This window comes from Heterocephalus glaber, unplaced genomic scaffold (assembly GCF_053883595.1).
Source record: "Heterocephalus glaber isolate CG9 unplaced genomic scaffold, H.glaber_assembly_v1.0 deba00000613, whole genome shotgun sequence".
Lineage (NCBI taxonomy): Eukaryota > Metazoa > Chordata > Mammalia > Rodentia > Bathyergidae > Heterocephalus > Heterocephalus glaber.
The window spans coordinates 2554924-2577154 of record NW_028258152.1 but is presented as its reverse complement, the minus strand read 5'-3'; the positions used below and the strand labels follow the sequence as shown (position 1 = coordinate 2577154).

Sequence of the window (22231 nt, the reverse complement as noted above, 5' to 3'; positions counted from 1 at the left end):
CCTGCCTTTTAATTAGAGCCCTCTCATCTAAGAGGAGAGGGTCCATGTGGTTAGAGGAACAGCTGGTTTGTTCTGCCTTTCTTTCTCAGGACTGGAGACAGCTCTCAGCAGCCACAGAGAAGTGGGTGAACCTCTGAGGCCTCTGATATGTGAAGCCCAGGCATTTCCAGAACTGAATGTGATTAGCCAATGGCTATTCAGATGCAGGTATTGTTAAGAGCTTAGTGAAATAAAAACCCAAACTATTCAGCTCAAGATTCTGCAAGTTGTTGCTTCAGCCTGGGCTCAGCCCAGCTGGTGGGTGTTTGTGTGCTGATCTTATCTGGGTCCCTCATGAATCTCAGGACTTGGTGGGGACAATGGACCATGCACCCCTGGTCCATGTGCCTTTTTATCCTTTAGCAAGTGAGGCCAGGCTGGTCCCGTAGCATGACCAGGGGTCTCATGAAAGAGAGTGAAAGTATGCAAGGGCTCTTGAAGCCTTGGTTTAGAACTGGCAAAATAGGACCTCCAAGGTCCCAAGACCAGCTCACATAAAGAGGGCGAGGAAACAGACTCTTCCTCCTGATGAAACAGCGCCTGGATGCAGGGATGGGAAGAATGATGGCCATGTGTTGTGATCCACATTAGGAGCTAAGACACAAACGAACACATCCAAGGGGCTAGCAGACCCTGGCTGCCAGAGCAGGCGAGGTGGGAAGAGGCCATGACTGTGAAGTCTGGATGCTAAGTCTGTAATCGATGGGTTAATCAGAGGGACCTAGAACGCCAACTAGAGAAGGTATATAGATTATGTCATTCTGTTTGTCCCTGCACCTCTTTTCAGACAGAAGCAGGGGATGAAGCCCCCAAGAGAGAAGTCAGGCTTTCAGGGGACGGGTAGGTATGTAAACAGTGCCCATGTGGGTTTACAGTTAATTTAGAAAAGAAAGAGGTATTTTTCTATGAACACTGAGAGCCAGAAATGAACACAGGCTCTATTTTTTACAGCCTGGGGGAAGAGAAAGCTTCTGCATGCAGAGAAGAGTCCCCTTAGCCAGTGGGCTTGATGCTGTGGGCACAGGCTTATGAGGCAGACAGACATGGCTTCTGATGATGCAACAACACTTCACAATGTGCCTTTGGGCAGATCTCTTAACCTTTCCAAGGCTCAGTCTCCAGATCTGTCAAACAGGGATAACAACATACCTCAGAGGGCTGCAGAGGTGATTAAAGGAGATAAAACATGTAAAACATCTAAAACCATGACATAACCATGGCTCCCTGTTAGTGCTCTTTCCTATTATGTTTCTAACCTTTATGGTTATTGATTTCTTAAAGGTGACTGACCATTCTATGTTTGCCATCCTGGCCACATTGCTCAGCTCTCCTCCTGGCATTTTAGCCCAGCAGTTGCCTGTATTTACTACTCTCCACACAAACCAAACATTCAGCAGACTGAGCAAATCTGTTTCTTACAACCATTTCCCTTTCCCAGCTTTTTCTTATATGTTCATTTGGTGCTACTATTTAGCCTCCAGTGTTGTTACTGGGGAAGTTTTTATTCCTTTCTTTCCCTCAATCTCAGATCTAGCCATCAAACTATGTGAAATTTCCTCACCCTTTGTGTTGGTCAGCTTTCTGTGGCTGTGATGAAATACATGAGAATAACAACTTAATGAGGAAAGGTTTATTTTGGCTCACAGTTTCAGAGGTTTCAGTTCGTGGTCAGGTGGCTCCATTGCTCTTAGGTCTGTGAGGAGGCAAGGACATAGCAGAAGGCTGTGGTGGAAGAAATCTTCTCACTTTATGGCATAGAGGAAGCAAAGTCAGAGCTGGAAAGCCAGGGGCAAAATAGATATTATTTGGCCTGGAAAGTTTTCTCTGACTCTGCCTTTCTTCTCCTACGTAGGTGACTTAGGGGCCTCGCTGTGTGTTCTCTTGGCTCCCTAGACTTCCCATCATGACACTTAACCTTTGTGTGCTGTGATCACTGATTCACCTCTAGGGTTCTCTAATGGTCTCTGAGCTCCTTAGGGGTAGGGTGTCTTATTCCTTGATGTACTCCCAGATTCTAGCATGTAGCTGAAAACACCTAATTAATATTTTTTGAAAAACAAAACAAAACAATACTGATCAATTCAGTGAAGAGTTGTTGATTAATTACATACCTGATTAAAATATTGTTTCAACTCCTCATGGCCCCCTATTTACATACTTTTTGCTTTCTATTCTATTACGTATAGTCATTTCCCTTAGTTCCATATCTATGGCTAGTTTGTGTTTCTAGTTATCAGTAAATATTCATGACATTTTATATGATTGAGGTTATCAGGCCAAAGTCAGGACAACCAAGGAGAAACCAAGCTAGGAGATGCCCATGTCTTTGGCGAAAATGATGTGTGCTTTTTCCTCCAATCCATACTTCTCCCTTGGGTTGTGGGCTACTAAAACAAACAGTTCCTCCTCTTCATGAATTAAGCATTTCAAGTACAGGCTTACTGCTAAATCAAAAGACCCAGGACCAAATTATAGCACACCCACAGCCAGCTTTATGACTCTAACTCCACCCCCACCCGCAGCTCCACATTCACCTAACATCGAATAATACCAACTGTTTGGACTTGGCAACAATTTGCCAAATGATGGGATAACAGAACAAAACACACACATTATCAGAAATGGCAAATGGCATCCTAGAAACGAATTTATTCTAGTGGGAAAGGAAGAGCCTCATACAGCTGACAACTTCTTCCCGCTCTTGAGTCCCTTCACCCTACTTGTGAGATCCCACACATCCTCTCATTTTTAACTCAGAGCAGGTCATATTGCAAGCACGTTCTGCTTAGCTGTCCATGATCAGTTTATCAAATGCAGATAAATTAGGGGCAGCCTGTAAATTGGTCAGCCACATCAGCCCAGATCTTGTGGTAAAATGGACACATAATAACCTAGTTTTCCATGTTCTCCCTGTGCTGGTGGCTTCTGAAGGAGCCCACCTCTGTGGAGTTAAATAAAGTGGAAATGAAGCACAGAAGCCTGCCTGATCAGACAGAGAACAGACATTTGGCATTTTAAAAATGCCTTTTAAATGTCTAGATAGATGTATACCCTGTAGCCTTTTCAAATTCTGTGAGACATGCCATGAATGCTGTTGCCTAAAAACCCTAGGCCTGGAAAACTCTTGGATGTGTCTAGGTAAGAAAGGCAGCAACCTGGCCACCTCAGGAAGGAAAATGTTCCCAATAGCTTCAGGCAATATCTGCTTTTATAAATCACAAGATGAGGAAGAGCTAGCTGCGTGTTTTGCTCATAATTTTCCTCTGATCAATTACATGTGACACACAGTGCAGTCTGGCCACTAACACAGGATACAAGGAGGGAGATTTCCTACTTCAAGGGCAGGCCAAAAAGGGGCAAAGTGTCTTTAGAAAAACATCAAAAGTCGCTCACTTCCTCAAGTGAGTGGTCAGCAGTGCAAGTTCAGTAGAAGTAGACGCTTTGATATGGAGACCCGTGGTCCACAGGGAGCAACTGAGTCTACACTCACCTGCCGTGTGAACCTGAGACTTTTCTTAGGTTATCAGTCTTTCATTGCTAGAATAAAATGCCTGGGATGGCTAACGTTATACAGAAAAGGACTTTCTTTAGCTCACAAGTTTGGAGAGCAAAAGTCCACATGGCATGGCATAGGCCCTGGTGTGGGGCCCCCATTGATGGCTCCACCTCATGGCTTCTGGTAGTAATGGGAGTGTGCATAGCAGGAAGGGACCACATCTTGTAACACAAAGCTGGATGGTAACTCAGACATCAGGCTTGGGTTTTTATAGTGGCTTTTTGAGAATTAACCAGAGTCCCACGAAAAAACCTTAGTTCCTTTTGAGGGCCATTTTCCCAATTGACTTGGAACTTCCCACCAGTCCCCACCTTTTAGGGATTCCATTGCCTCTTAACACGGTCACCTTAGGGACCATTCTCCCAATACATGGACCTTTGTGTAAGAGGACAAATGATATCTAACCATAGTGCTGAGGGACCAAGTATAACAGTAGAATAGTCTGGCATTATTTGGGGCTTCAGTCCTTAACATGAGAGGAATATGAGCATGAGGAATGTGTGGTTGGACCACCTATAGTGGTCTAAAAGGGTTGCTTTTGTTTTTCCTTCCCCAAAATTGTACCTGAGTTGTACTTTTTAGTACTCTCATGAAAAAACAAACAAACCAACCAATCTTTAGCTCATAAGCCTTTGTCAAGAGTCAGGAAAAAAACATTGCATCCCTAATTTGAGTGAAGATGTTTTCTATAGCAGCCTCAAGGTTCCTCAGCAGCCCTAGGTCTGGATCGCTTTCCCAGCCAACAGGGCAGATGGCAGGGCCTCATCAGCATCCTTGACCTTGGGCAGAAGTAGGATGCCAGACTAGTTCTTGTTTGTGTTCAGAAAGAGAAGAGGTGGAGAGAAAGGGGTGGAGAAATGCTTTGTTCCACTGCTGGAGGCCAATAAGGGTCATTCAGTGAACCAAAGGAAGCATAGCAAATAAAAATAGCCAGAGAGAGAGAGAGAGAGAGAGCACAAGAAATCAATTTCTGAGGAGTCTCTGCCAGTTGAGAATTTGAGGGTCTATCCTGGCCTGAGGCAGACTACAAGTTGAGGCTTTCGTGTCACAGTGAAGGACAGACTACAGGATGCCAGGAGTCCAGGAAACTGGGTATGCTCATAATGGTCCTCTTGGGTATTCACCATCTTATCCTTAGCATCAGCAGTGCCTCTGGCCTTGACAGTGGGGACCAGTCTGTTTCACTGATGTTGGCGAGAACAAAAAATGGGCAGCATGGACCCCACTATAAAACGATCCTTTGTAAGCTTGCATCTCCTTGATCAATCATGTTAGGAAGCGTTCCAATTGTTCCACCACTGGGCTTTGAGAGCTTCTTGCCCTGGTTTCTCTGGGAAAGCTCCAGGCTTCCTCCTTCCCTCATTTGTCAGGCATTGCCATACCTCCATGGTTCTTAGAACATGATCCCTGGGGCCTCAGCCTACCCTGGGAAAGACTTGAAACTTCTTGCTCATCCATTTGGAGACTTATCACTTCAATGGGATGCTCTGAAAAAAAAGAACGAGGCTGCAGTTACTGTCTTTCAATATCCAGCTTAAGCACCTGCCATTGGCTGGGAGTGTGGCTCAGCTGTTCTCAAGGTTGGTTCTGTAGCCAAGCAAGACTGGTCCATGGGGAGACTTGCAAGTAAGAAGGCCATGTGCACCCTCCAATCCTTTACCTCCTCCAGCTTCTCAGAAGCTTTGAGGGAGAATCCTTTCTCTGCTTTTCAGATAATTCGGTGGTCATTCTTACACGGCCACCTTAAAGTGAAAAAGGAAAATGATGGCTATGTCTATCTAGTGCTTTACAGTTTTAAGAACACTTTTTATCCACTCCTCTAAACTGGATCACTTTAGCCATAGGCTAGAAAAGAAGCAGGAGAAATCATAAAACTTAGTTACACCGATCACAAACTTCAAGTTAGAATTTTGGTCTTGCCGCAGTCCAACCTGACATTGATCTCTCTGTTGACAAACTATAGATCTGATTCTAGTAGTGCACCTTTTTGCCTGTACAGAGGAGTTCCTTCTGTGCTGTTAGCCTGATACAATCATATGCTTGTTCTTCATTCCCACCCCATCCCGTTATGCTACTACCAATTTCCATTCTACAACTGTTGCTTTCACTTCGTTCTGTACTCAAAAGGGTTACACACGTCTACTTTTCTTTTCTCTCTCCCTGTTTCCTCTCACACTTCCTCTCTTTCTTTTCTTTCCTTCCTCTCCTTCCCTCTCTCTTTCTCTGCCTCTCCAGTTATCTGCTAGATAATTGCTGCTTGTCAGTCAACATTCATTCTCAATTGTATCCTCTCTTGTATCAGGGGCTAGAAACCTAGAAACTGTAATTGTCAGACTCCCTTGCTTCCAGAAGGACTCTAGTGAGATTTAGAAGGTGGAACAAGGGCTCGTTTTTACCAGTCAGAATTATGGTAGATATGTGGGCTGCAGCAGATGTAAATTTTTACAACAGCTTCCATGTTTTGCTGTCAGTCAGAAGTTCAGAATCAAGAAGCAGCTGTGAAGACAGAAGTTTCCTATAGTTTGCTAGCCCCAAGATATTAGTGAGCTCTGGATTATGGTGTAGCAGGGTAACCTTCAAGCTAGTGGTAGCTCCCCTAAGTGAGTATCCTTTAGCACAGCCAACAATTTTGCCCACATTTAATGCTATTCCTCTTATACTTAATACTAAATATCTGATGGCAAAATCTACAGCAGTGTCAGAAATGCAGAGAATCTGTTAGAAATGCAAATTCTTGGGACCCATCCCAGATCTACTGAAAGCAGAACTCTGAGAATGGTACTCAGCAATCTGTGTTTGAATAAACACTCCAGGTGACTGCTATGCACACTGAACTTGAGAACCAGTGATCTATAGAGACATTTATTTTCTCACCATGAACCATGACTGACATGTACACACCTTCTCAATATGTACTGCCTTTGTGTAATTATAAAATACTGTGTTTAATGTAGGAAATTTGAGGGCTTCTGGGTAAGATGGTGAGACAGAAGTATACATTATGTGACTCTGCAAGTGAGAAGAGTTAGAAAGGAGATCCTATATTTTAGGGAGGAAAGGAAAGGAAGCGCTCTGGGAATCAAGAAAGTAACAGTAAAGCTAAAAACCATGGAGAAGCAGAAAGTCGACACAGGGAAAAAGTACCAAGTGGTCTGTAATGCCAACTCTGGCTCCCTGAAGGGAGAGGAATCTGACCGCAAACACAAAGTGTTATGGTTTAGATCAGGAGTGACCCCCAAAACTCTCATCATGCAGAGGTGCAGGGCTTTTGGATGATTGTTGGATCATGGGGGTGCTGAGCTCACCGGTGAGTGAATTCACTGGATCAGTGGTTGAGTGTACTGTGGGGTGTGGGGTGTGGTCAGAGAGGGGTCACGGGGGCCCTGACTGGAAGGGCATCTCTCCTTTCCAGACTCCTCCCTTCTCTCTCTACTTCCTGGCTTCCCTCTCCCGGTCCCTTCCACCATATTGTTTCTGCATTTGAGCCTGGTGAACATGAACTAAAACTTCTGAAGCTGTGAGCCAAAATAAACCTCTCCTCCTTTAAGCTGTGGGTGTCAGGAATTGTGCCTCAGCAATGAGAAAGTGACTAAGACATTAGGTGAGCTGGGAGAGGGCTGGCAGACCCAGGGATAAACAATGAACTGGCAGTTCTAACCAGTGGAAAAATCCATGGCTATTGCAAGCTGTAAATCCAGTGTGGGGATTTAGTCTGAAAGGGACTCCTGAATGGCAGGCTAGTTTTGGGGAAAAAAATCCACTGCAGAGTGATATAACCAGGAGCCGTCTTGAAGGGGGACTTACTGTTTGGGACTAAGCTACTCTGAAGATTAAAAAATGACAGAACAACCACAATTCATGGTCCCCAGGGACTGGATGGGAGATGGCCACAGGACTATTCATGCACGGGGGAGGGTCAGTCACAGACTCGCTTAGAATTTCAAGCAGCAGGTAGCTCAGGCTGTAGAGGGCATGAACCACTTACTGATGAGGAGACATACTCCTCACAGGTGGTTTTCTGAGGCGGCTGGGTCTGCAAACACCAAGACCGAGTCCAAGGGATTGCTTGATCTCAGGGCTGCCCTCTTCCAACACAGAACTCACTCATCTGTCTGCCTCCCCCACTCTCTGATGCACCCGAGGACACCTCTGCTTGGACCTCCGGCAGGCCCCACGTCCACAGTCTGGTGGCTGTGGGAGGGAGGGAGGGAGACACCTTACCAATGCACACACAGAGCAGAGGCTCTGGTGCACAGAAGGAAGTAAACAAACAAGCATCTGGAGTGACTGCAGCCCTGAGGCAGGTAACGAGCCATTAACTGGCCAGGCCCAGTGGGAAACACAGGGCAGGGCTTAGCATTCATACTGCAGCAATCTGTTAGGTGGGAGTGGGGAGGAAATCCAACAGGCCCCAGGTGCGAGTCGCTACTCCCACTCCTAGCCCGTAACCAGCCAACATTGGAGGTCCAGGAAAGAAACCTCTCCAATCCAAACACCTCAATGTGAAGGAATTTTGGGGGGCTTGGTTTTCCTTTTCTTTCATCTAATTTTATTTACTTTTCTAAAATTCTTAGAAAATGCACTTCTTAATCTTTCACTCTCTTTTTTTCCTTTCTCATCTTTTCCCACTTAAAAAGCCTTGCTTCATGTTCCAATTTCCCCTTTTCTTACCCCTTCCATTTTAAAAGTATTTATTATTGTTACTTTTACCTTTATTACTTTTTTTTCCCCATGGTGCCACTGTTTATTTTTTTAATCCTCATTAAAACACCATGTGTTTTCCCCACCTAACAGGTATGGAAACAGCTGGACCTGTGCCAGCTCCTGTACCTAAGAACAGTCCATATTTCTAATTACTGCGTGATCATTAGAACTCTGGAAACTATATTACTCAGTTTTCCATCACTGTGACAAAGTATCTCAGAATGACTCAACTGCCTTCCACTAGACCCCATTTCCAAACGGTTCCACCACCTCCCTGCAGTACCACATCCTGGGGACCAAGTCTCTAACACCTGGGCCTTTGGGAACGCTTGAAACTATGACAGTATCAGGCAACCTAGATTTCAATTTTCTGCACAAAATACACTCCTGAACTTTCAACATGTCTGCATTTTAATGATATCTTTTACATTGTTTTGTGCTCTTGGAAGTGTCTATGTCATACTATTTTTAAGGGACTGTTTTCCATAGTTTAATACCACCTAACCCTGGGCTGCCATTTTGGTGTGCATTGACTCTTCTGAATCAATAAAGATGACGCCTCCCTTCCCCACTGCTGTGCAGACTAGTTGAACTACGTATAAAAACATTTTGGCTGACTTTACTACTCTGGCAGATCCACCCTAGTCCAGACCCTGCTGGGGGAGACCCTGTGTAGGCTGTTCAGTACCTAGGTTGACCTGGAATGTGGTAAGTATGAAAATACTTTAATTAGTTGGAATGTTAATGTATTCAAGATGGCAACTAGGTAAAGCACCTACAATCTTAAGTACCAGAAATGCTAATCTTGTATCTTAATTCCCACCATCACATGGTGATGTAAAAATTTCAGCTGGCATCCCTCTATTCTTTTTTTTTTTTAAATTAAATTCTTTTATTGGTACATTGTAGGTATACAACACAATTACATTTCTCATTGGGAATTGTGCCTTTACATAATGCATCTTGGTTCTTATTTTTTCCCCATTCCTAGCCCTCCCTTCATGCCCTCCACCCTTCCCTATTTACAAAGACTTTATTTCCATTTTTTCCATTTCTCATCATTTTTCCTTTCCCTTCTTTCCTTTTCCCTGCCCCTCCCACAACCCCTACCCCTTTGGACCTTTTCTTCCTATGTTACATTTTCAATTATTCATTCTAATCATTGGTACATTTTAGGTATACAATATAATGACATTCATCATTGGAAATTTGCACCTTTACATAATCTCTCTTGGTTCTTATTTTTCACCCTTGCCCAGCCCTCCCTTCAACCTCTCCATTCCTCCCTATTTACAAAGATTTTGTTCCTATTTTTCCATTTTCTCATATTAATCCCATTCCCTTCTATCCTCTCCTCTAGCCCTCCCACTTCCTTCCCCTTTGCCCCTTTTCTTCTGATTTCACATTACCTATTATACATTTAGTCCTTATTTACACTTTCAGTTTCTCACACCAGAGAAACTATTTGGTATTTACACATGTGTGTCCTATTTATTTCACTTAAGAGTATTGCCTCAATGTGCATCCACTTAGCTATAAATGTCTCTAATTTCTCATTTTTTATGGCTGAGTAGTACTCCATTTTATTAAAAAACCACATTCTCTTTATCCAGTCTCCAGTTGTGGGCATTTGGGCTGCTTCCAAGTTTTAGCTATCACAAACTGTGCTGCTATGAACATGGGCACACATATATCACTGTGGTATGATTCTTTTAATTCTTTGGGGAAGATACCCAGCAGGGGAATAGCTGGGTCAAATGGGACTTCTAATCCTAGTTGTTTGAGGTATCTCCATACTGATTTCCACAGTGGTTGCATCGGTCTACACTCCCACCAGCAGTGGAGCAGGGCTCCTCTTTCCCCACAGCCCCGCCAGCATTTGTTATTGGTTGATTTCATGATAGCAGCCATTCTTTCTGGAGTGAAGTGGAATCTCAGCATTGTTTTCATTTGCATCTCTCGAATGACCAGTGATGTTGAACATTTTTTCATGTTTTTATTTGCTCTTTCTACTTCTTTGTCTGAGAAATGTCTGTTCATTTCAGATGCCCATTTTCAGACTGGGTCTTTAAATTTGGGAGGTCTGATCTTTTTAAGTTCTTTATAGATTTGAGATAGTAGACCTTTGCCTGAGGAAGAGCAGGTGAAGATTTTTTCCCACATTGTGGGTTGTCTCTTCACACTGCTGGTGGTTTCTCTTGCTGTGCAGAAGCCTTTTAATAAGAAGAGATCCCACTTGTTGATTGTTTGTGCTAGTTCATGGGCAACTGAGGTTTTGTTCATAAAATCTTTTCCTACACGAATGTCTTGAAGGGTGCTACCTAACCTCTGTTCCAACTGGTTCAGAGTTTCTATTTTAATATTTAGATCTTTAATCCATTTTGCTTTTAGTTTAGTGCATGGTGAGAGATGTAGGTCTAGTTTTAATCTTTGGCAAGTTGAAGCCCAATTTTTCTAGCACCATTTATTAAAGAGGCTATCTTTCCTCCAGTGAGGGTGTTTGGCTCCTTTATCGAAGATGAGATTGCTGAGTGTGTCAGGCATTGTTTCTGCATCTTCTAATCTGTTCCACTGGTCCTCAGGTCTGTTTCTTTGCCAGTGCCATGCTGTTTTGATCACAGTAGCTTTGTAGTAGAGTTGCAGGTTGGGGATTGTGATACCCCCTGCCATGTCTCTGTTACCTAGAATTGCTTTTGCTATTCTGGGTCTCTTCTTGTTCCAAGTGAATTTTTGGATTGTTTTCTCAAGGCCTATGAAGTATGCTGGTGGGATCTCAATTGGAATTGCATTAAATCTATATAGCAGTTTTGGAAGTATGGCCATTTTCACTCTATGAATCCTTCCTACCCAGGAGCAGGGGATGTCTGTCCATTTTCTGATATCATCTTCAATCTCTCTTTTCAGAGTGCTGTGGTTTTCAGAGAAGAGGTCTTTGATTTCTTTCATTAGGATGATTCCTAGGTATTTCAGTTTTTTGGATGCTATTATGAAAGGAATTATTTGGCCTATTTCTCTCTCAGTGAGTCTGTCATTGGTGTAGAGGAAAACTATTGATTTTTGTGTGTTAACCTTGTAACCAGCTACTTGACTGAATTTGGTTATTAAGTCTAGAAGACTTTTGGTGGAGTTCTTGGGGTCTTCTATATAGAGTATCAAGTCATCTGCAAATAATGACAATTTGACTTCTTCATTACCTATCTTTATTCCTTTTATTTCTTTCTCTTGTCTAATTGCTGTGGTTAATGTTTCCAGAACTATATTGAACAAGAGTGGTGATAGTGGATATCCTTGTCTTGTTCCTGATTTTAGTGTGAAGGATTTCAGTTTTTGACCATTTAGTATGATACTGGCTGTTGGTTTTTCATAGATGGCTTCTATCAGTTTGAGGTAGAGACCATCTATTCCAATTTTTTGTAGGGTTTTTATCATAAATGCATGTTGGATTTTGTCAAATGCTTTTTCTGCATCTATGGAGATAATCATATGGTTTTTGTCCTTGGCTCTATTGCTATAGTGTATTACATTGATTGATTTTCATATATTGAACCATCCCTGCATCCCTGGGATGAATCCCACTTGATCAGGGTGTATGATCTTGATGATCTTCTGCATTCTGTTTGCCATTATCTTATTAAGGATCTTTGCATCTATGTTCATTAGTGAGATTGGCCTATAGTTCTCTTTTTCGGTTGGGTCTTTCTCTGCTTTGGGGATCAAGGTGATGCTTGCTTCCAGGGATGAATTTGGGAGTATTGCTTCCCTTTCAATTTCATTGGAGATTTTAAACAGCAGTGGCAGCAGTTCCTCTCTAAATGTCTTGTAGAATTCAGCAGTGAAGCCATCAGGGCCCGGGCTTTTCTTAGTTGATAAGTTTTTAATTACATTTTCAATTTCATTGGTTGATATTGGGTTGTTCAGAATTTTTAGGTCTTCTTCGTTCAACTTTGGTAATTCATATGTATCTAGGAATCTGTCCATTTTATTACTTTTTTTGAGACAGGGTCTCACTATGTAATCCAGGTGAGCCTAGAATTTGTTTTAGATCCCAAACTGGCCTCAAACTCACAAACCTCCTGCCTCAGACTCCCAGTTGCTGGGATCACAGGCATATTACCACCAAAGAGAAGGCTGCTCACTAAAAAGACCCTCACATAAAAGCGGAGGAGTTAGCCACCTCCACAGGTGTATACATGTCAAGATAGGAGCATGAGAAATATGAAAGAACCAGGCAGCCTGTCTCATCCATACTCTTACTGAGACTGTTTATCTTCTGTTCATAATTCTTCAGTAACTGAATCCAAACATGCTGAAATGAATGAAATGCCAGACAAAGAATTCGAAAGATTGATTTTACAAATAATAAATGGCTTCAAAGAGGATACAAATAAACATCTGAATAAATTAAGGAAGACAATTCAATAAAGAGATAGGATTTTGAAAAGCAAATCAAACAGAAATTTTGGATATGAAAAGCTCAATAAGTCAAACAAAAAAGCTCAGTTGAAAGCCTCACCAGTAGACCAGAATGCTGATAGGAATGTTGAGCATAACAGTCAGGTTTAGAATGTTTCAGCTGGGACAAGGACTTCACTGGTGGTTGGACTAGAGGTCATTTGTGTTATGCTCTGGCAGAAAAATCTATCTCCATTTTGCCTATTATCCTGAGATTTCACAGGAGATTGTGATTAAAGGCGGCAGACTAATTAATCAGGTGGAGGAAAGTCCAACATTCAGACTGTGATGCAGCTAGTGCTGGCTACTTTTAGCCAGATCTACGGAGAGACTCCGGGGCAAAAGGTAGACCCAAAAGCAACACAAAATGGATGAAAGCATCAACTTACGATAAGTAATCAATGCAACCGAGAATGACATTGAGATGAATTTCTCAATGAGAATTCCAATTTCAGAAGGACTTAAAAGCAAGATGAAGAGTGAGTGGTTATTCTTTTGACCCCCGAGGAATCTAATGATGGTTTGTTTTGAGCCATATCCTTGTTTATGGTTTATGAGGCTGCAAGGACTTAGGCCAACTTCTTTTTCTTTTTTCTTTTTCTTTTTTTCTGTTGGATCCAAAATTTCATCCAATGAGGAAGGGTGCAGTGATCGCTTGGTGATGTCTGCCATGAGTCCAGGAACAAGTATGGTGGTACATCTGTATCCTACTCTCCATTGCCATCCATGGTGGTGCTGAGTCCTGTCCAGGCCTGAACTCTTGGTGAGACATACCTTTTTAGTTTTTGTGCAAGGCTTAGGAAATGAAGCCTCATTATATTATACTAAAATGTCCAAAACATAGAATGAGCCTACAATGGATGGTCAACCTTAGAGGGCTCTGGAAGCAGCATGGATTAGAAAGAATATTGGACTACCTGATGTCGTGGTTAGAGTCTAGGTTCTTTGGAATGTTTACAAACTGCGTAAACTTGAGAAGGTCAGTTTCTTTCCTAAGCATCAGTTTCTCCATTTACTTTTGTTTTCATTTAAATCAGCCTAGCAATCTTGGTTCTCCCTACTTCAAGGGGATTGTATGAAGATTAAATAAGATCATGCATGGTGAGCACTTCCTTAAGAGCTAGACGGAACAAGTTATTATCGTCAGTTTGCAGAAGCTTCTTCCTTTCCTTACCTCCCATTGTGCTTTTCAAAGGGGTGGCCATTTATGCACCAGGGAGAACAGTTAAATTTCTAGGCTGCATGCTTCTCTTAGTGAAATGATTTAGAGCCATGTGTAAATAGCACATAAATTTATTATGACTTGGGTCCAAACTGAGAATGTGTCTATATATACACACATGCAATCGCTCCTCAGCATCTAACATGAAAAATATTGCAGCCTTGTAAAAAACAAAGCCCCTTCTTCCCAACTCCTGACAGCTAAAATGTCCTTAAAATAAATGGGAAAAGTTCACTCTATACACCTGTGCAATGGAGATTTTTATAAATCAGACAAATCTTGAGTAGCTCAGGTAATGTCAGACCTGAGAATAATGCTCAAGCTCCTGGTATTTTAAGCCTGACTGCTTCCTGCTGATGTGCCAGGTGGCTGTCCAAGCAAAAGGGTGTGGGACAAATATTTATGCACTCCTAGGAAACAAACAAAAAGTTGACCCTGGGACCAAGTTAGTCGAAAAGTGTTTAATAGAGTACTTGAAGGACTAGAGGCAACTGCTTGGAGTCATAAGCAGGTGGCACAAATCATTTTTGCGTCTTGTTAGAGAAAACAGAGCATGCTGTTGCAGAGAGATTATTTTCTGGCTAATTAATCTGTGTGTTGCCACCCTGGCATTTCTTCATTTTGGGGTATGAATCCCATCTGTAAGGCCAGTTGTTAGAACTGGCGAGAAGACTTCCCCTTCTCCTTATTTATTAAAGGAGAGAGGCAGAAGGGAGAGAGCCCTTATGGTTATATTTCAGGTGGAAGCAAATCAAATACTCCTTATAGGTCTTCAGTGTTTGAAAGCAGACAAACAGCTGGTGCTGGAGGGCCTGTTACTTCCCTATTTGTGAAGGTGAGATATGTACATATATACCTTTGTAAGTGTCAACATCTAATCAGGCAGAGCTTGCAGGTCATGGAATCGTACCCTAAATGTGAAGGGAGTTGTTCTGAAGCATTGATTGATTGGCCAATCAGGCAGTGCTGCGCTGTCCATAGGGTGCCTTTAGGAGGACTATGGAAAGGCAGCCCTTGCTCAAGACTTTTTTTCATTTTATTTCTGTTTGCTGGAAAATTGTCAAAGTATCCTGCATATGTTAAAATAAGACATTTTGCTAGCACCTGCTAGGAAATTGTCATAATTCAAAAGCAAATCTGCAATATCTTCAATGGGAAGACCGGTCTTTAGATGTGTCTGTAAGTAGCAAGCACAAAAAGATTCTGCAATCTAATGTTAAGTGTTTGGGAATGAGCAGGGGGTACCGCACTGCAGAATATGCCTGCAGTGAAAGCCGGGAGTGTATTCAAAGAGGTTGAGGAAGGGGGAAGTGATATAGATGCACATCGTTAAACCACATGAGCCGAGCAGTACGCATTTTGGCACCATCTTTGATGCAACATCGAGCAAACTACTGGAGAAAACCAGTGGGCTCTTAAGACCCCTGCCCTTGGGCAGCTCACAGTAGCTGGGAAGACAGACATTAACCAAAATAATCATATCAGCACAGGCACAATGACAAAAGTGGATAAGTGCTGTGAAGCAAAATTTCAAGGTATTAGGGGACTTCCTAAACAAGATGATAAATGTATATTCAGTGTTTAAAATAGTTTCTAGCAACACAATAAGTGCTCAATGGGTGACTAAAAGGATGGAAGTTTCGCAAATTACTACCGGTTATATGAGGGAAGTGCATAACAGAGCTATCTTTGGAGAAGAGATTTTAATATCTGATGCTGAAACTCAGCTTGCTCACCTAGCAGATGAAATCAAACAGACACATTTGGGTAAATCAGTCCAACCTAGTGATGTCCAGCCAAATTCAACCCTGTCCCCTTAAATGCTGTCTGTGGCCAGGGTAATTCTATGAAGAGACAGTTGCTGCCCCAACTCTGTGGCTGGGCCCCTCCCCAGCAGCTCTTTGCAGTTCATTCCCCGGCCTTCCAGGCAGCCCATGCAAACTGGAGTGGGAGGCATTCTCTCTGCTGATCTTTGGGCCCCACTCTTATTCAGATCTGGAGGATGCCCTGTAGGCCTTGGCGCTGCACAGAAGCGGTGGTTAAACTTTAAGGGCTGAGACCTAGAGGGCTGTGCCCTGGAAGAGGATCCTGGGAGCCTAGTTTCTTCCTCTTTATTTTGCATCCCTGCTAAGAAGCCAATGGTTTTGCCATGCACCCTGCCGTGATGTGCTGCCCCACCCTACAGGCCTAAAAGCAATGGATCACCTAATCATGGACTGCAGTCTTCAAAACGGTGAGCCAAGGTCAGTCTTTTGTCTTTATAAATTGATTTAATCTCAGATGTTTGCTACTGCAATGGAAAGTGGACTAGCACAAGCCTTTTCTGAGTTGAAGCGGGCCTGTTTATCCCCTCTGTGCTATTTAGGGTGGAACCTGTCACATCCAAGTGTAACTAGCTATTGTGCCACATGTGGGCATCATAGCCTATGTGGGATGGGTCTGTGAGGCTCTCCCTCTGAAGCTGTCCTCCGGAAACGGCACATCAGGGCACCTTCTCTCTGATGCTGTACTGACATTGTACTGTTGCTGTCTTGAAATTTTTATCATTTTATCTTTGAACTTGTCTTTTATAAAGTGAAGTGGTGCATGCATGTGAGCAGAAGAGAACACAAAATGCATGTCTGCCATTTACTCCTGCCCTGTTTGCATGCAGCGTTTGTGTTACTTGCTTGTATGAACCAACTGCTTAACTGAAATTGATGATATAGAGGGAAAGGAAGAGAGAAAACCATCTGCAGTCCCCATCCCCCAGTCCCTTCCCCAGCAGTAGGCCAAAGGTGGGGGGATTAGTAGAATGTGCATGTGTCAAGAAGAGAAATAGACAGCTGGGCTAGTTTTTTTGTGCAGCATCTCCACTGCTTTGGAAAGAACAAAATACATACTGAGAAAGTTGTTGGAACCAAAAAAGAGTCGCTTATGTCAAGCCCTAACAGCAACAACAAAAATAGGTAAATAAGTAAGTAAATAAGAAAATAAAGCCTGGAGGCTTTAAAGGAGAGAATCTTGCACAGACACCTCGTTACAAGACAGAATTTTCCAGAACTACAAACTTGCACAAAGAACAGCACAACTCTATTTTTATTTTATTTTTTATTTTTATTGTGGTATCGGGGATCAAATTCAGGTCCTTGCACTTGCAAGGCAGGCGGCAGAACCACTGAGCTAAATCCCCAGCCCCAGTATCACACAACTTTAAACACACACACACACACACACTTGTTGTGTTTGAATGACAACTGCCTGTTTAGATTTGAACTGACATCACCCTTATTGTTGATCCTCTAGTCAAAGATTACTGCTTCAAAATCACTCATGTCATCCTCCTCACTTTGTCTTTAAATGCCTCCCCTTCAGTTCCTTTGGGTACAATCATGGTTTCCCTGGCATGTATGTTCTGCATTACAATCCCCTCCTCTACTTCCAAACATACATCCTACTCTTTAGAGAGTCTCTGCTATTTTGAAAAAGTTGAGTGGACAGTTTGCGTATTTGAGCTATGAAATGCAAGTCATATAATGTCAGAGATTCTATATACAAGTTAATCATTTTTTAAAAAAAATTTATTTTATTGGTACATTTAGCTATACAATATAATAACATTCATCATTGGAAATTTGTACCTTTATGTAATCTCTGTTTCTTATTTTTCCCCCTTCCCCTGCCCTCCCTTCAACCCCTCCATCTCTCCCTATTTATAAAGACTTTGTTTCCATGTTTTCATTTTCTCATATTAATTCCATTCCCTTCTTTCCTTTCCCTTACCCCTCCCACTTCCCCTTCCCCTTTGCCCCTTTTCTTCTGATTTCACATTATCTATTATACCTTTTAGTCCTTATTTACACTTTCAGTTTCTCATACTAGAGAAACTATTTCATATTTACACATGTGTGTCCTATTTATTTCACTTAAGAGTACCACCTCAATGTGCATCCATTTAGCTATAAATGTCTCTAATTTCTCATTTTTTATGGCTGAGTAGTGCTCCATTTTATAAAAAAACCACATTTTCCTTATCCAGTCTCCAGCTGATGGGCATTTGGGCTGCTTCCAAGTTTTAGCTTTCACAAAAGGTGCTGCTATGAAGATGGGTGCACATATATCAGTGTGGTATGATTCTTTTAATTCTTTGGGGAAGATACCCAGCAGGGGAATAGCTGGGTCAAATAGAACTTCTAATCCTAGTTGTTTGAGGTATCTCCATACTGATTTTCACAGTGCTTGCACCAGTCTACACTCCCACCAGCAGTGGAGCAGGATTCCTCTTTCCCCACAGCCCCGCCAGCATTTGTTGTTGGTTGATTTCATGATAGCAGCCATTCTTTCTGGAGTGAAGTGGAATCTCAGCATTGTTTTCATTTTCATCTCTCGAATGACCAGTGATGTTAAACACCTTTTCATATGTTTATTTGCTATTTCTACTTTGTCTGAGAAATGTCTGTTCATTTTATATGCCGTTTTTCAGATTGAGTTTTTAAATTTGGGAGGTCTGATTTTTTAAAGTTCTTTATAGATTCGAGATAGTAGACCTTTATCTGAGGAACAGCAGATGAGGATTTTTTCCCACATTGTGGGTTGTCTCTTCACGTTGTTGGAGGTTACTCTTGCTGTACAGAAGCTTTTTAATAAGAAGAGATCCCACTTGTTGATTGTCTGTGCTAGTTCACGGGCACCTGAGGTTTTGTTCATAAAATCTTTTCCTACACCAATGTCTTCAAGAGTTCTACCTAACCTCTGTTCCAGGCAATTCAGGATTTCTATTTTAATATTTAGATCCTTAATCCATTTTGATTTTAGTTTAGTGCATAGTGAGAGATATTGGTCTAGTTTTAGTCTTTGGCAAGTTGAAACCCAATTTTTCCAGCACCATTTATTAAAGAGGCTATCTTTCCTCCAGTGAGGGTGTTTGGCTCCTTTATGGAAGATGAGATGACTGAGTGTGTCTGGAGTTGTTTCTGCATCTTCTAATCTGTTCCAATGGTCCTCAGGTCTGTTTCTTTGCCAGTACCATGCTGTTTTTATCACAGTAGCTTTGTAGTATAGTTGCAGGTTGGGGATTGTGATACCCCCTGCCATGTCTCTGTTACCTAGAATTGCTTTTGCTATTCTGGGTCTTTTCTTGTTCCAAATGAATTTTTGGATTGTTTTCTCAAGGTCTGGGACTTCAATTGGGATTGCATTGAATCTATATAGCAGTTTTGGAAGTATGGTCATTTTCACTGTATTGATCCCTCCTACCCAGGAGCAGGGAATGTCTTTCCATTTTCTGATATCATCTTCAATCTCTCTTTTCAGAGTGCTATAGTTTTCAGAGAAGAGGTCTTTGATTCTTTCGTTAGGTTGATTCCTAGGTATTTCAGTTTTTTGGATGCTATTGTGAAAGGAATTGTTTGCCCTATTTCTCTCTCAGTGAGTCTATTGTTCATGTAGAGGAAAGCCATTGATTTTTGTGTGTTGACCTTGTATCCAGCTACTCTACTGAATTTGGTTATTAAGTCTAGAAGACTTTTGGTGGAGTTCTTGGGGTCTTCTATATAGAGTATCATGTCATCTACAAATAATGACAATTTGACTTCTTCATTTCCTATCTTTATTCCTTTTATTTCTTTCTCTTGTCTAATTGGTGTGGCTAATGTTTCCAGAACTATATTGAACAAGAGTGGTGATAGTGGACATCCTTGTCTTGTTTCTGATTTTAGTGTGAAGGATTTCAGTTTTTGACCATTTAGTATGATATTGGCTATTGGTTTTTCATTGATGGCTTTTATCAGATTGAGGTAGAGACCATCTATTCCAATTTTTTGTAGGGTTTTTATCATAAATGCATGTTGGATTTTGTCAAATGCTTTTTCTGCATCTATGGAGATAATCATGTGGTTTTTGTCCTTGGCTCTATTGATATAGTGTATTACATTGATTGATTTGCATATGTTGAAACATCCCTGCATCCCTGGGATGAATCCCACTTAGTCAGGGTGTATGATGTTCTTGATGATCTTCTGCATTCTGTTTGCCAGTATCTTATTAAGAATTTTTGCATCTATGTTCATTAGTGAGATTGGCCTATATTTCTCCTTTTCGGGTGGGCCTTTCTCTGCTTTGGGGATCAAGGTGATGTTTGCTTCCAGGAATGATTTCAGGAGTATTGCTTTCAATTTCATTGAAGAGTTTAAACAGTAGTGACAGTAGTTCCTCTCTAAATGTCTTGTAGAATTCAGCAGTGAAACCATCAGGACCTGGGCATTTCTTAGTTGATAAGTTTTTAATTACATTTTCAATTTCATTGGTTGATATTGGGTCATTTAGAATTTTTAGGTCTTCTTTGTTCCACTTTGGTAATTCATATGTATCTAGGAATCTGTCCATTTCTTCTGTGTTTTCCATCTTATTGGCATATAGGTCCTGGAAGCAGGTATTCATGATGCTCTGGATTTCTGCTGAGTCCATTGTAATTTCACCCTTTTCATTCTTAATTGCATGGATTTGGGCCTTTTCTTTCCTTTTTCTGATAAGGTTGGCTAAGGGTTTGTCAATTTTGTTTATTCTTTTAAAGAACCAACTCTTCGCTTCATTAAATTTTTGTATTGTTCTCTTGGTGTCCATTGAATTGATATCTGCTCTGATCTTTATAATTTCCTCCCTTGTATGAGCTTTGGGTTTGTCCTGCTCTTCTTTTTCTAGAAGCTTGAGGTTCAGCATCAGGTAGTTTAATTGGGCTCACTCTGTTTTCCTAATATGTGCATTCACTGCTATGAATTTCCCTTCTAAGACTGCTTTCATTGTGTCCCATAGATTACGATTGTCATTTAATAACAATTAATTGTCATTTAATTGTAGGAACTGTCTGATTTCTTCTTTAATTTCCTCTGTGACCCATTGGTTATTCAGGAGTGTGTTATTCAATTTCCATGTGTTTATGTAATTTTTATGTAATATTTTTTTGCTATTGATCTCCAGTATCATTACACTATGGTCTGATAACATACAGGGGATAACTTCAATTCCTTTGTACTTATTTAAACACATTCTATGAGTGAGTATGTGGTCTATTTTGGAGAACAACCCATGTGCAGCTGAAAACATTGTGTATTCTGATTTTGTGGGGTGGAACACTCTGTAAACATCTGTTAACTTCGTTTGTTCAAGAGTTTGATTGAGTTCTAGTATTTCGTTATTTAGTTTTTGTCTAGTTGATCTATTTGTGACAATGGGGTATTGAGGTCCCCCACTACTATTGTATTAGTGTATATATGACTTTTCACGTCCATTAGTATTTGTTTTATATAGTTGGGCACACTAGTGTTTGGTGCATAGATATTTATGATTGTCATCTCTTCCTGTTGGATTGTTCCCTTTATAAGGATGTAGTGTCCTTCTTTGTCTCTCTTAATCAGTGTTGATTTGAAATCCACTTGATCTTCAAGGAAGATAGCTACTCCTACCTTTTTTTGGGTTCCCGTCGCATGGAGTATTGTTTTCCACCCTTTAACTTTCAGTCTATGAGTTTCTTTTTGAATTAAGTATGTTTCTTGTATGCAGCATATTGTTGGATTTTACTTCTTGACCCATTCTGCCAGTCTATTTTGTTTGATTGGTGAATTAAGACCATTAACATTGATGGTTATAACTGATCTGTATTCATTTATCATTGTCATGACTTTTTCTGTTTGTTGGATTCTCCTCCTTTACATTTAATTTCTTGTCATGCCTCATGGATTCATTCTGCTGTGTTTCCTGGGATTGTGATCCTCATTGTCTGTTCATAGGATATTATCTCAAATTTTTTGGAGTGCTGGTTTGGTATTCATGAAGTTCCTAAGGTGCTCTTTGTCATGAAAGTATCTTATTTCTCCATCAATTTGGAAAGATAGTTTTGCAGGGTACATCAATCTGGGTTGAAGGCTGTTTTCATTTAGGGCTTGGAATATGTCACTCCAAGCTCTTCTTGCCTTGAGGGTTTGCGTTGAGAAGTCTACTATGGCTTTCCTTTGTATGTGGTTTGTTTCCTTTCTCTAACTGCTTGTAGAACTTTGTTCTTCTGTTGGGTTTCTGGAATCTTAACCATTATATACCTATGTGTAGATTTTTTTGATCAAGACTGTTTGGAGTCCTATATGCCTCACTCATCTGTATGTGAAGTTCTTTTCCCCTGCTTGGGAAGTTTTCTGCCATTACTTTTGTGAACAGTTTTTTACATCATCTGCACTCTCTCCTCTTTCTTCATTGACTCTGATTAGTCTTATGTTATTCTTCTTTGCATT

At 41.4% G+C, this 22231-nt stretch overlaps 1 protein-coding gene across 9 annotated transcripts in view; it reads left to right on the top strand.

Moving 5' to 3' along the window:
* LOC106008094 (uncharacterized) overlaps positions 1-22231 on the top strand; it is a 120188-nt gene that overhangs the window by 2770 nt on the left and 95187 nt on the right. For 6 of the 9 annotated variants that reach the window (XM_087205787.1, XM_087205786.1, XM_087205784.1 and 3 more), the window contains one exon: positions 90-207. In XM_087205787.1, the coding sequence (XP_087061913.1) occupies positions 190-207 (18 nt within the window). In that variant the 5' untranslated portion in view covers positions 90-189. Of the gene's footprint in view, positions 1-89; positions 16217-22231 lie in introns of all 9 variants that reach the window. The other 3 variants (XR_015449075.1, XR_015449073.1, XR_015449074.1) reach the window with 1 other exon arrangement.